Source organism: Ranitomeya variabilis, chromosome 3 (genome assembly GCF_051348905.1).
Source record: "Ranitomeya variabilis isolate aRanVar5 chromosome 3, aRanVar5.hap1, whole genome shotgun sequence".
Lineage (NCBI taxonomy): Eukaryota > Metazoa > Chordata > Amphibia > Anura > Dendrobatidae > Ranitomeya > Ranitomeya variabilis.
The window spans coordinates 72,527,249-72,542,616 of NC_135234.1; the positions used below are offsets into that span (position 1 = coordinate 72,527,249).

General features: G+C 44.3%; 1 protein-coding gene across 1 annotated transcript in view; it reads right to left on the bottom strand.

Annotated features, from left to right (window-relative positions):
• TOMM70 (translocase of outer mitochondrial membrane 70) overlaps positions 1-15,368 on the bottom strand; it is a 58,561-nt gene that overhangs the window by 29,957 nt on the left and 13,236 nt on the right. Inside the window, exons 2-4 of the mRNA XM_077294152.1 lie at positions 8,005-8,178; positions 7,065-7,191; positions 2,823-2,932 (exon numbers count right to left, since the gene is read on the bottom strand). Coding sequence (XP_077150267.1) covers positions 2,823-2,932; positions 7,065-7,191; positions 8,005-8,178 — 411 coding nt within the window. The remainder of the gene's footprint in view (positions 1-2,822; positions 2,933-7,064; positions 7,192-8,004; positions 8,179-15,368) is intronic.

Sequence of the window (15,368 nt, forward strand, 5' to 3'; positions counted from 1 at the left end):
GCTGCAGCGTCGCTGTTTGGTCGCTGGAGAGCTGTCACACAGACCGCTCTCCAGCGACCAACGATGCCGAGGTCCCCGGGTAACCAGGGTAAACATCGGGTTGCTAAGCGCAGGGCCACGCTTAGTAACCCGATGTTTACCCTGGTTACCATCGTAAATGTAAAAAAAACAAACAGTACATACTTACATTCGCGTCCCCCAGCGTCTGCTTCCTACACTGTGTGAGCGCCGGCCCTAACAGCAGAGCGGTGACGTCACCGCTATGCTTTTACTTTCACTTTAAGGCCGGCGCTCAGTCAGAGCAGGAAGCGGACGGCAGGGGACGCGCAGGTGAGTATGTACTGTTTGTTTTTTTTTACTTTTACGCTGGTAACCAGGGTAAACATCGGGTTACTAAGCGCGGCCCTGCGCTTAGTAACCCGCTATTTACCCTGGTTACCAGCGTAAAACATCGCTGGTATTGTTGCTTTTGGTGTCAAACCTGACGATAAACGCCGGTCTGACGACCAAATAAAGTTCTGAACTTTATTCAATGACCAGCGATATCACAGCAGGATCCTGATCGCTGCTGCGTGTCAAACACAACGATATCGCTAGCCAGGACGCTGCAACGTCACGGATCGCTAGCGATATCATTTAGTGTGAAGGTACCTTTAGGCCATGTGCACACGTTCAGTATTTTTCGCGTTTTTTTCGCGTTTTTTCCGCTATAAAAACGTGATAAAAACGCGAAAAAACGCTAACATATGCCTCCCATTATTTTCAGTGTATTCCGCATTTTTTGTGCAAATGTAGCCTTTTTTTCCGCGAAAAAATCGCATCGCGGAAAAAAAAGCAACATGTTCATTAAAATGCGGAATTGCAGGGGATTCCGCACACCTAGGAGTGCATTGATCGGCTTACTTCCCGCACGGGGCTGTGCACACCATGCGGGAAGTAAGCAGATTATGTGCGGTTGGTACCCAGGGTGGAGGAGAGGAGACTCTCCTCCACGGACTGGGCACCATATAAGTGGTAAAAAAAAAAAAAGAATTAAAATAAAAAATAGTCCTATACTCACCTTCGATGTCTTCCCGCCTCTCAGGTGCATGCTGCCGCTTCGGTTTCTAAAGCTGGTGTGCGGTGAAGGACCTGCGATGACGTCACTGTCTTGTGATTGGTCGAGACCGGTCATGTGACCGCTCACGTGACCGCGACGTCATGGAAGGTCCTGAACCACAACGGCATCTATAGGAACGGACGCCTGCAGGTGAGTATAACCATTTTTTTTATTATTTTTAAACATTCTTTTACTATAGATGCTGCATAGGCAGCATCTATAGTAAAAAGATGGTCACACTTGTCAAACGCTATGTTTGACAAGTGTGACCATCCTGTCAGTCAGTTTTCCAAGCGATGCTACAGATCGCTTGGAAAACTTTAGCATTCTGCAAGCTAATTACGCTTGCAGAATGCTAAAAAAACGCGAAAAAAAACCGGGAAAAAAACGCAAAAAAAAAAATGCGGATTTCTTGCAGGAAATTTCCGGTTTTCTTCAGGAAATTTCTGCAAGAAATCCGGACGTGTGCACATACCCTAAAGCCCCCAGTCCCACACCCCGACACCACCCCCCTACATAGCAGCTAAAAGCTGCCAATTCTCATGGAAAGACGGAAGGATCCCATCTGATGATGACCGATCATTTCATCTGGATATATACTGAAGCGCTCAGCTGAGACAAGCGACCCTGGATTTGGGAAGGGGGGAGGCACAAAGATAACAGTCAACCAAATTATAGTCTGTCCGACAGCCATGTGACGTGTATGGGCGGCTAAATCTCCCAATAAGTGTGCAGGATTCAACCTTCAGGTCAATACGAGCCGCTCAGGGGACATCAGCAAAGTAGTTTGTGTGGCATTAAATAGACTGGGACTGTTACCTATTTACCTACAGCCCCAGAGGAGCGGAAACAGATTCTAGTGTAGTGTAATGGGACGACAGCTCGGGGGCAAAGTAGATCCAGTAAAACCGTGACTTTTTTTGCACCCTGAAGCCCATCTGCTAATCATATGGCTAATTGATGACATTAATAATTGTAAAAAAATGTTAAAATATATAGAATATGCAAAACACAGCACGGTGGCTCAGTGGTTAGCACTGCAGCCTTGCAGCGCTGGAGTCCTGGGTTCTAATCCCACGAGGACAACATCTGCAAGGAGTTTGTATGTTCTCCCCGTGTTTGGGTGGGTTTCCTCCGGGTTCTCCGGTTTCCTCCCACATTCCAAAGACATATTTATAGGCAATCTAGATTGTGAGCCCCATCGGGGACAGTGATGATAATGTGTGCAATCTGTAAAGCGCTGCGTAATGTGTTAGCACTATATAAAAATAAAGATTATTATTATAAAACACCGCTAGTTAAAGGGATAGTACCATGATTTATAGCGATGACCTATATCTACATCACTGTATGACGGGACAAAGTCCAAACACATACTAGGAGAGGGAAAAAAAAAAGGTCGACAGCTGGTTTAGCAACCTTCAATGTTAACTTTTGCAAGTTGGCACTGTGACCAGCCACTACGCAGGAAAATTCAGCATGGCCCCATTTACATGAATGAGGATGGCTGCAACTGCCTGCACAAAACCATGGCCATTGTATAGGGAATGGAGATGTAGAATTTCACCTGCGTAGTGTCCCATTCGCTCAAGATCAGCGAGTGTCCCTAAGGTTGGACCCCCCCACCAATCACAAAGTTACAGCATATCCTGATGATTTACTCATTTGTAACACTGAAATATCCCTTTAAGACACACTCGTGTCACCCGTTATCCGGCAATACCTTGTATTTGTCTTTGGCTTTTTCCTTCCCAAGCAGCTTAAGTACTTTATCTGCGAGCAGCATGCTGTTCTGGTTCTGGAATCCTTCCAAGATGCAAACGGCAGTGACATCTACAGACACAAGATACAACAGATGAGGCCGCAGAACAGTCACTTTCATTTTCTATTCTCAGGTATCCCAGTGTGCGACGGTCTGCTGACTTCTGACAGATACAAAAAATGAGTGCAGAGATCAAAAAAGAAATAAAAAGTGGCATTCCTTCACATTAAGGCAGAATACCCTCATTTGTCATCGGAAGAATCAGACCACTATGATAAAGTATCTCATACTACCCTTATTCAAAAATGACTAAGTATGGGATTCACAAGCCCACGGTTAGGTGGATTCATAACTGGCTCAGTGATCATACTCAAAGAGTGGTGATAAATGGTTGCATTTCCAATTGGAAAAAGTGTTGGGTAGTATAAGGTTCTGTCCTGGCCGAGTGCCATCTTTTTCTCTTTTGGACACTGTGCATACATTTGTTTTTGGTGGGCATCTGTACTCCGCAAGCTGACTGATGCATGCACACAGGCTCCTGAGCTACCAATCAGCTGCACGCTGTTAAGGATTTAGTGCCGGGTATTTCTTTCCTCATTTTGCCTACTGCTCCCATCAGCCTACGTCTGCTGCCGCTAATAACAGTGAGAGCAGGCGGTGACTGATTGGAATATTCATCAGCCTGCGCTCAAAAATAATTAAAATTTCCCCTGTATTTTTGATAACCAGCCAGGTAAAACATCTGCAGACTCCAACCCTCAGCTTTAGCAAGGTTGGTTATCAAGAATAGACAGGTCCCACATCATTTTTTTATTTTTTATTCAAATTTTAAAAAAATGGCGTGAGCTCCCCTTCATTTTTGACAACTAGCCAAGCTAAAGCACACAGCTGGGGGCTGGTATTCTCAGGCTGGTAAGGGGCTATGGATATTGGTCACCCCAAACTAAAAATAGCAGCCACCCCAGAAAAGGCACATGTATTAGATGCCCCAATTCTGGCACTTTACCCGGCTCTTCCCACTTGCCATGTGGCGTTGGCAAGTGACGTTCATATTTGTGGGGTTGATGTCGCCTTTGTATTGTCCGGTGACATCAAGCCCACGGCTTAGTAATTACAGTTATATTGTAAATAAAACACACAGCAAGAATAAAGTACTTTATTTGAAATAAACAACAGCATTTTTCCTTTATTTAAAAATAACAAACACCGTTATACTCACCTAACACCCATTCCACTGAAGTCCTCGTCTCCTGTAATAAAACAAAAATAAAAAACTACCAAATCCCTCACCTGTCCGTCATTCTGTCCCACGCCATAATCCATATCTGGGGATAAAAGGTTTTCCACCTTGACGGCAAAAAGATGCGACAGTGAACCACTGGGAGAATGAGCTGCAGTGAGCGCAGCATCAGTGACTAGCAGTGAGATCACCGCTAGCACAGTGATAAAAAGTCTAACGGTGCAACGCTGAGCTCAGAGAGTTCACCGGCAGAAATGAGAAGTTTCTTGCGGTGAACTCACCTCTGCACTGTGAGAATTTTTCTCACTGTGCAAGCGGTGATCTCACCGAAGGTCACTGCAGTTCAGGGGCCCCCGATGGAAACGCTGCCTCAATGACCGGCGGTAACCTCGATGACATCACCGCTGGTCACTGATGCTGCACTCGCAGCAGCTTATTCTACCAGTGGTTCTCAGCCTGCATGGTCCATCTTAGCACCGTCCATGCTGAAAACTGTTTATCCCCAGACATGGATTAAAGAATAAGACAGAATGACAGGCATGTGAGGGATATGGTTGTTTTTCATTTCATTACAGGAGACGAGGGCTTCAATGGAATGGATGTTAGGCAAGTATAACAATGTTTGGTATTTTTAAATTAAAAAAAAAGGAAAAAAGTGTGTTTTTTTATTTTAAATAAAAGACTTTATATTTGCTGTGTTTATTTACAATATAACTATAGGATTAGTAATGGATAGGTGTCATATAGAAGCCTCTCCATTAACAAGCCGTGAGCTTGATGTCACTGGACAATACAAAGATGATATCAACCTCACAAATATGAACCCCACTTGCCACCGCCACAGGGCAAGTGGGAAGAGTCGGGCAAAGTGCCAGAATTGGGGCATCTACTAGATGGCACCATTTCTGGGCTGCTGGCTGCTATTTTTAGACTGGGGGGGCAATATTCCATGGCCCCTTACCAGCCTGAAAATACCAGCCCCTAGCTGTCAAAATGGGGGGGGGGGAACCATATTACAAAATACGGTGTGCGGATCCCTCAATTCTTGATAACCAACCTTGCTAAAGCCCACAGATATCAGGTTTGCTTAGGCTGCTTTCACACTAGCGTCGGTACTGGGCTGCCGCGCTGCGTCGGCCCGACGTACCGACGCATACTGTGCAAAAAATGCCCGACGTGGGCAGCGGAAGCAGTCTTAAGACGCTTCCGCTGCCCCATTGCAAGGTCTGGGGAGGAGGGGGCGGAGTTTCGGTCGCACATGCGCGGTCGAAAATGGCAGATAGACGAACAAAAAAACGTTACATGTAATGTTTTTTTGTGCCGGCGGTGTGCCATAACACGACGCAACTGTCGCACGACGGTTGCGACGTGTGGCACAGCGTCGCAATGCGTCGCTAATAAAAGTCTATGGAGAAAAAAACGCATCCTGCGGGCAACTTTGCATGATGTGTTTTTTCTCCACAACGACGCATTGCGACGTGCAGTGCACGACGCTAGTGTGAAAGTAGCCTTAGCTGGTTATCAAAAATACAGGGAAACCCACGGCGTGTTTTTTTTTTTAAACATTTGTTATTTAGAGCGTAGGCATTGGCTGATGAATATGCCTGCTCTTGCTGTTACTGGCGGCAGCAGGTGTAGGCTGATGGCAGCAGTAGTCCCATCAGCCAACGCCAGTGACTGGAGGTAAATTTTTTACCTTCGATCAAGGCTGTCTGACCGATGGTAATTATTTTACTGCTGATCAGAGGCAGTGCTGTTGTGCATATGATGGTGCGATAAACAAAGATGTTCGGGGTGCCGAACCCGAACAGAAACACAGACTTCCTGGTTATGTCAGTGTTCGGTGTCCATGTCCAAACAGTAGGTGTTCGGTACAGAAGATGAACTTTACTGTTCGGGTTTGCCCATATCTGCTTAATAGCGCTTTACAAATTTCTCAAGGGCTGTCACAATGTAGAGGGAAAATCCATAGTCTCATTTGCAAATGGAAACATGAGAAGCAATGGAATGAATGAAACTGAAAGGGAGAAGATACAAATTAGATATTAGGAAAAACTTTTTGACACGGAGGGTGATTAATGAGTGGAACAGGATGCCAGGAGAAGTGATGACTTCTCCTTCAATAGAGGCTGGATACACATCTGTCAGAGATGGTTTAGTGAATCATGCATTGAGCAGGGGGTTGGACACGATGACCCTGGAGGTCCCTTCCAATTCTAACATTCTATGATTCTTAACAACCAGCTCTACATCAGAGCTCTTAATGTTAGCCATAATAAGCAGAAAATCAGCTCTGGCAAGGTGGTTTTGCTCCAGGCGCTTTTAACACAATTGATTGGTGTTTCTGCCCAAGTACATAATGTGGGGAGCTCGGAGATGTCACAGATTGTGATGCTGTCAGTCATATACAAGAAGCTTCATAGAGCTCCCGGCAAAACACTACAAGTAAGTGGATTTCTGCCAGAAGGATCATCCCTGAAGTGTAAGGAAGGAGCAGGTGAGGCCATGCTGTGACAACAGAGAGATGGAATAGCATGTACTGCTATGATAGTCTGCTGGGGAAGGGGTAAGCAGTAACTGCCAGGGAACAGTGGGGGCACAAGTTTTACTAACAGAAGTAAAAAAAACACACAAAAAACTAAGAGTAGCTCAAACTTTCTAATGGGTAGAGCAAAAAAAACCAAAAAAAAAACCCGCTGTCTGCAACTTCAAACGCCGTACATTTGTACCTTATTGCCTTTATGGAAAGGCTATATATGCGGCGACCAACAGCTTTACGGTAAGGACACAAAATTGTGCGGTCAGTGGCCACAAGTGGGGGATGAGCTCCAGCCGCTAGCCAGAGTGGTCTATTTGACTTTGTCACGTGTCTATCCCGACTTGTAAATGGTCACAAGGGGGTCCTAAACCTTCATACATTTTGTTCAGATGGGAAGGAACTGGTAGTTCTAGAGAGGATCTACCTTCTAAGCACTCTTTCTTGTTGTCAAGCCTTTCATGTGCCTTTGCCCGTCGGAATAGGGCTTTCACATACTTGGGATTTAGTTCCACCGCTTTGGTGCAGTCCTGGACGACTTCTTTCCACGTTTGCTATGGAAAAAAAAAAGGGAAATTTGAAAATATAAATAAAGTAAAATAAAATAAAGAAAAAATTAATCTTTAAACAAATGACATGCAAAATTGATAAAAGTCTAAAAAACAAATCTATTTAAATGATTTTGCCACATTAGCAACAATCCGAAGTATTAAAATATCATGTTACTTATCTTGCATAATGAATTCTTAAAAAATAAAAAATAGACAAATTTGAAAATTCTACCCTTTAAACAAAGCCTCAATAAAAATAAAAACAAAAGATAAAGCTTTTGGAAGGTGGTAACGAAAAAAAAAGCAAGTTGGGAAAGGATTTATCTGATGGTGGAAAAACACAAACAAACCCTACTCTATTTGCTGTGGGCAACAAGGCCAGCGTTACTGTCGGAACTAATAAATGCCCACAGCAAATGAACAAATTTCAACCAAAGAGATCATTTGGCAGGTAAAAACTGGAGGGCGAATAATCACTTACACAGGGTGATGCAAAACTCAATGGCATATCCATAAAAGAGAGAGAAAAAAAAAAAGAAGAACGCCCTGCTGCTGGCAGAGCTCCAGGTGGTTTCCTTCCAACCCTTACTGATAAGATTAAGCAAAAAAAAAAAATACTCATTTACAACTGCAGTTATTTCAAAAAGATAAAAGCAGAAGCCCCAGCAGCGTCACTCGCCCCCAGCAGCGTCACTCGCCCCCAGCAGCGTCACTCGCCCCCAGCAGCGTCACTCGCCCCCAGCAGCGTCACTCGCCCCCAGCAGCGTCACTCGCCCCCAGCAGCGTCACTCGCCCCCAGCAGCGTCACTTTCTAACCTGTTGCTCGTAGGCCGCAGCTCTGTTCTGGTAGAACGTAGACATGTCTACCATCTTCTCTGGAGGACACAAACTGATGGCCTCAGTGTAACACTGAATGGCCTGGTCATATTTCCCGGCTTTAAAATACTTGTTTCCTTTGTTCTTTGCACCTTGTGCTTTTTCCAGAGGGGTCTGTAAGGGAAAACAACAAGTAATGTGAGAGGGTTATATACAAAACAGAAACCAAAACAGAAGATGTATACAATATAATCTTTTATTAATGAATATTAATACATGATTACACAACAATAGAATAATAAAATTTAATTACACAAAAACACGATTATACAAAAACAGCCTGGGAATAAGCTGCAAACAGTGTGCGCCTCCCACAGTGGCTTTGCCCTGAATGGGTTTTCTGGGCTCTATACAAATTTCTATAGTCACTTTACATGACCGCAGATTGCCGTGTTGTGACAGTGTGCGAGAGGGTGGGCACGTGACCTTAAGTATGAAATTTTCATGACTAGATTCTCACACACTTGGCATGTTCTAGTGATGAGAATCTAGTTGGCACGTGACCACAACTATGCAAATCAAGAAGGCCAAATCCAGATGTCCTTGAAACACAGTACAAGTACGGCCAGCCATAGGCCTCAAGACCCCATCAGAAACCTCATATATGCCCGTGAAGTTGATCTGTCTGGGTCCGGAGACTTGCGGCCGATCCCGACATTGTTTTCTGTACTTCAACTGTGTTTCACAATCGTCTGATTTCAGCCTAAGGAAACCTCCCCCCAAACAAGTCAGTTGACTACAAGCACTGTGTAATTAGACCATGAAACTAGGACTTGTGAAGCCTCCATTCACCAAGAAGTGATATAATAAAGATCAGTATAGCACTGGACAGGTGCAGAGACATGGAGGGTCTTAGGCCATGTGCACACGTTCAGGATTGTTAGCGTTTTTTTCGCGTTTTTTCGCTATAAAAACGTGATAAAAACGCGAAAAAAAAACGCTTACATAAGCCTCCTATTATTTACAGGGTATTCCGCATTTTTGGTGCAAATGTTGCGATTTTTTCCGCGAAAAAATCGCATAGCGGAAAAAAAAGCAACATGTTCATTAAAAATGCGGAATTGCAGGGATTCCGCACACCTAGGGGTCCATTGATCTGCTTACTTCCCGCACGGGGCTGTGCACACCATGCGGGAAGTAAGCAGATTATATGCGGTTGGTACCCAGGGTGGAGGAGAGGAGACTCTCCTCCACGCACTGGGCACCATATAAGTGGTCAAAAAATAAGAAATAAAATAATAAACAGTCCTATACTCACCCTCGATGTCTTGCCGCCTCCTCGCACGCTGCCGTTCGGTTTCTGTACCTGGTGTGCGCTGAAGGACCTCGCCGAATGACGTCACTGTCCTGTGATTGGTCGTGAGCGGTCATGTGACCGCTCACGTGACCGTGACGTCACGGGAGGTCCTGTGCGCACAGACCAGCTATACGGAACGGACGCCGGTGAGATGTCTGGGTGAGTATAAGCATTTTTTTATTTTTTTTATTATTTTTAAACATTCTATCTTTTACTATAGATGCTGCATAGGCTGCATCTATAGTAAAAAGTTGGTCACACTTGTCAAACGCTATGTTTGACAAGTGTGACCAACCTGTCAGTCAGTTTTCCAAGCGATGCTACAGATCGCAGGGAAAACTTTAGCATTCTGCAAGCTAATTACGCTTGCAGAATGCTAAAAAAACGCGAAAAAAACGGAAAAAAAACGCAAAAAAAAAAAATGCGGATTTCTTGCAGAAAATTTCCGGTTTTCTTCAGGAATTTTCTGCAAGAAATCCGCAACGTGTGCACATACCCTTATAGCTGTGGAACCTCCCCACACAGAATTTAGGATCCCAAGTAGATACTTCATACCCCAGAGGCGGGAGATTAGAGGCATTTATAATGAAAGAACAATGGGAGACGTTCCTGGGGTCTACACACACCATTTGAACCTGATCCCAAATGTGACTGGGCTCTATTGGCATGCCTCTACACACAGTGCTTCTACTTAAATTGCAAATATTTTTTGCAGCAACTGAGGCTTGATGTTTGCAGTCAGAGATATTAAACGCAAAAAAAAAATTGGGTGTTTTATTTTCACTAGCCTAGCATTAATCCTTTACTACTGCTTTCTGTGAGGTAATATTTCCCTGCCTGTTTTATCACAGGAGTGAGTGTTGCTGCAGTATTTCCAGTCCTCTGAGCACTTAATAAATTAAGTCAGTGATGTTGGAGCTACAGTAGCCACTGAGCTCTTAAATTACCGCGCTTGATTTATGATGAGCTTAGAAATCTGGACATGTGGCAGAAACACTCACCACTGTGATAAAACAGGCAGCGAAATGTGTCATTTCGCAGAATCCAACAGCTGCAATCCCATGGTGTGTCTTCTATATACTCTCTTATGCTTCCTCCTTTGATCAGCTGTAATATGCACTGACCATGAACTGGAGCAGCTTTGCATGGTCGGACACAGCCATTAAACAGTACATAGCAAGGGCACATTTATCAGATCTATCAGATTTATCTCACCACATAAATATTTTTAAACACATCCAATTCTGGAACTCATTATTCCAAGATATATTGATTAAAATGTACTTTGTTCATGGGAAAACCTCATTGTCAGTTATTCCCACAGAATAGGGAAAATTAATTGATCGGTGAGAATCCCATGAATTGGGCTCTGCATAGTCTCCTCAAGAATGGAGTGGAGGTGCACATGCTCAACCTCTGCTCTATTCATTGACTATGGGACTGATGTTGAAAGCCAAGTACAGCGCTATGTAGATAATGAACATAGTGGAGGTCAGGCATTTGTGCCGTGCTAGAAGAGGCGTTGCAGAGCCCTGTTCTCAAAATCGTTGAGTTTGGAATTCCCAGCAATAAGTTAGCTATTTATTACCTTAGGCAGAGTTTGTTTGTTTTTAATAGTTTTTTTTGGAGTGGATTGTCACCAACATCCTCAATAAAAACGGCTTCAAAAACTCTTCTAAAACTCCAGTTCATTTTTATAGGCAAGCCATTGTTGAATTTTTGCGTTTTTTTTTCTGGAGAGTTTTTGAACACCATAGAAAAAAAAAAGAAAAAGAAAATGCATGCCAGGATCCTTAGGCTGTGTGTGCACGTTGAGTATTTGCTTGCAGAAATTTCTGCAAGGTTTTTGCATCGCTTGGCAGCAAATACGCCATTTTTTGCATGTGTTTTTGTACAGCAATGACGTTTTTTTTTTAGCTAAATATATTAAAAAAAAAAAAAAAAAGGTTTTGTGGTGTAATTTCTTGGTTCAACACCACCATTTTCATGCTGATGCAGTGTAGATCAGAGTAATAGAAGTAGGGCTTGGTGTCAGCAGCTGTTCATAGACACCAGGCCCTAGGTTTAGTAATGAAAAGGTGTCACCAGACACCCTTATTACTAAGCCGGTAAGTAAACACAAACACACATTGTCACCAGCCTATGTAGGAGCATTAACAGAAAGAACCTACATAGGCTGTAACCAAACAGCAACTGTTAATTGCAAAGAACAAAAAAAATAGTGTGGGCTCCTGCGTAATTCTAATAACTAGCAGAGTGAAAGCCGATGGCTGATGTTAATATTCTGGGAAGGAGCCAACAGCCATAAAGGTTCCCAGGCTATTACACTGTGTGCAGAATTATTAGGCAAGTTGTATTTTGATCACATGATACTTTGTATACCTGTTGTCCTACTCCAAGCTGTTCAGGCTGGAGAGCCAACTACCAATTAAGGTGATGTGCATCTCTGTACTGAGGAGGGGTGTTGTCTAATGACATCAAAACCCTATATGAGGTGTGCTTAATTATTAGGCAACTTCCTTTCCTTTGGCAAAATGGGTCAGAAGAGAGATTTGACGGGCTCTGAAAAGTCCAAAATTGTGAGATGTCTTGCAGAGGGATGCAGCAGTCTTGAAATTGACAAACTTTTGAAGCGTGATCACCGAACTATCAAGCGTTTCATGGCAAATTGCCAACAGGGTCACAAGAAGCATATTGGGCATAAAAGGCGCACAATAACTGCCCATGAATTGAGGAAAATCAGGCGTGAAGCTGCCAAGATGCCATTTAACACCAGTTTTGCCAGATTTCAGAGCTGCAACATTACTGGAGTAACAAAGCACAAGGTGTGCGATACTCAGGGACATGGCCAAGGTAACGAAGGCTGAAAAACGACCACCTTTCAACAAGAAACATACCGTATTTTCCGGCGTATAAGACGACTTTTTAACCCCTCAAAATCTTCTTAAAAGTCGGGGGTCGTCTTATACGCCGGGTACAGATAAAATGTGCATATGGTGGGTGGGGGGAGTGGTCCCGATGACGAAGAGAGGGGGCGTCTCACAGTAAAGTGTGAGTGGAGTATATCCCCCTATTACCTCATTGCGGCAGCGTGGGGGTCTCTGTGCTGGGAGCGGCAGCTCCTCTTCGTGCAGTGGGTGCTCTGTGCCGTGGGGCAGCGATGCATCTTCTTGCAGCGTCGGGGCTCCTCCGGCATCTCCTCCAGGCCCGGAGGCACCGGCAGCCCCATTGCTGTGATGCGGTGGCCTCCGGGAAAATGGCCGCTGCTCAGATTCAGATCTCGTCTCGGACTGCCTCCGGGCCTGGAGGAGATGCCGGAGGAGCCCCGACGCTGCAAGAAGATGCGCCGCCGCACAGCACCCACGGCACAGAGCACCCACGGCACGAAGAGGAGCTGCCGCTCCCTGCACAGAGACCCCCACGCTGCCGCAATGAGGTAATAGGGGGATATACTCCACTCACACTTTACTGTGAGACGCCCCCTCTCTTCGTCATCGGGACCACTCCCCACGCCAAAAGGCACATATTCACCGGCCCTATAAGATGACATACGGCATATAAGAAGACCCCCGACTTTTAAGAAGATTTTATATTTTAACTGGAAAAGTTGGGGGGTCGTCTTATACGCCCAGTCGTCTTATATGCCGGAAAATACGGTAAGATAAAATGTCAAGACTGGGCCAAGAAATATCTTAAGACTGACTTTTCAAAGGTTTTATGGACTGATGAAATGAGAGTGACTCTTGATGGGCCAGAGGCTGGATCAGTAAAGGGCAGAGAGCTCCACTCCGACTCAGACGCCAGCAAGGTGGAGGTGGGGGACTGGTATGGGCTGGTATGATCAAAGATGAACTTGTGGGACATTTTCGGGTTGAGGATGGAGTGAAGCTCAGCTCCCAGACCTACTGCCAGTTTCCGGAAGACAACTTCTTCAAGCAGTGGTACAGGAAGAAGTCGGTATCGTTCAAGAAAAACATGATTTTCATGCAGGACAATGCTCCATCACATGCCTCCAACTACTCCACAGCGTGGCTCAGCAGTAAAGGTCCCCTTGTTCACCTGATCTGAACCCCATAGAGAACCTTTGGTCCCTCATAAAATTTGAGCTCTACAGGGAGGGAAAACAGCCCACCTCTCGGAACAGTGTCTGGGAGGCTGCTGCACGCAATGTTCATCGTAAACAGATCAAGCAACTGACAATCTATGGATGGAAGGCTGCTGAGTGTCATCATAAAGAAAGGTGGCTATATTGGTCACTCATTTTTTGGGGTTTTGTTTTTGCATGTCAGAAATGTTTATTTCTAAATTTTGTGCAGTTATATTGGTTTACCTGGTGAAAATAAACAAGTGAGATGGGAATATATTTGGTTTTTATTAAGTTGCCTAATAATTCTGCATAGTAATAGTTACCTGCACAAACAGATATCCTCCTAAGATAGCCAAATCTAAAAAAAAAAAACACTCCAACTTCCAAAAATATTACGCTTTGATATTTATGAGTCTTTTGGGATGATTGAGAACATAGTTGTTGATCAATAATAAAAATAATCCTCTAAAATACAACTTGCCTAATAATTCTGCACACAGTGTAATATCAGCTCACAGCTGTTTGCTTAGCCTTTACTGGCTAGTTTACAGGGGGACCCCAGAAAAAATTGACATAGGGTTCCCCTATAAAATCTAACCAGCAAAGGCTAGGCAGACAGCTGCGGGCTGATATTAATAGCCGAGGCAGGATCTATGAATATTGACTCCTCCCAGAATAAAAACCATCAGCTCTCAGTCGCCTCAGAAAAAGCGCACCTATAAGATGCGCCAAATCTGGAGCTTAGTCTTGCTCTTCCCACTTGTTCTGCAGCGGTGGCAAGTGGGGTTCATGTTTGCGGGGTTGATGTCACCTTTGTATTATCAGGTGACATCAAGCCCACAGGTTATTAATGGAGAGGCGTCTATAAGACACCAATCCATTAGTAACTCCTTAGTGATATTGTATAAAAAAAAAATACACCAAGAATAAAGTTCTTTATTTGAAACTAGATGGCAGCCCGATTCTAAGAATCGGGAGTCTAGAATCCATATATACTTTATTTATTCAAATGTAAGAATAATACAATTAATAAATAATAGTAAGAAAGAACAAAAAATGGCTGCACTCACCAGCTCTTGACAATTCTTGACAGTACGGCACATTTCTGATTGGTTGCCGCCTGCCGCGAGCGACCAATCAGAAAAGTGCCGCGCACCACGAAGGCATATATCTTTGTCCACCCTGAGCGGGTGTAGGACGCTGGTGACGTCACTTATCTCCGGACATTATCTCCGGACAAAGCCACGGAAGTTGGCACAAATTGCCGGAAGTAGTATTCTAGGCAATTATATATTAGATTTTAATGTTATCAGTGTTTACCTTTGAACGTTTATATTGTATTGTCCTGTCACCAGCCATGTGTACGATTATCGGCCGAAAGCCTCTCTGGAACCAATAATCACCCCATGTAAAGGTATCTTTATAAGTTAAAGATTCAGAATACTATGACTTTTATCATATCCTGAACAGTCAAGTTTTTTATGAACCGTTAAGGTTTTCTGGTTGAAGTAAAAAAAACTCTGAGTGTTTACAGTTTGAAACCATAAAATGTTGAAAAATTATGTCATTCTTGAGTATATCACTCAATGGTGCTCATAAACGTGTCAAATTTGATCTATAATATACTTTAATATACGTTACTTTAATCTTTAATATACTTAAGAACAGGGCCCCAGACATCACACAGGGGGTCTGAAACACCGCACAGTGGTCCAAAATATCGCTGTGCTCTGCCTGGGGCCCCATATGCTGCCTGGGGCCCCATGTTCTGCCTGGGGCCCCTGTGCTCTGCCTGGGGCCACTGTGCTCTGCCTGGGGCCCCATATGCTGCCTGGGGCCCCTGTGCTCTGCCTGGGGCCCCATATGCTGCCTGGGGCCCCTGTGCTCTGCCTGGGGCCCCTGTGCTCTGCCTGGGGTCCC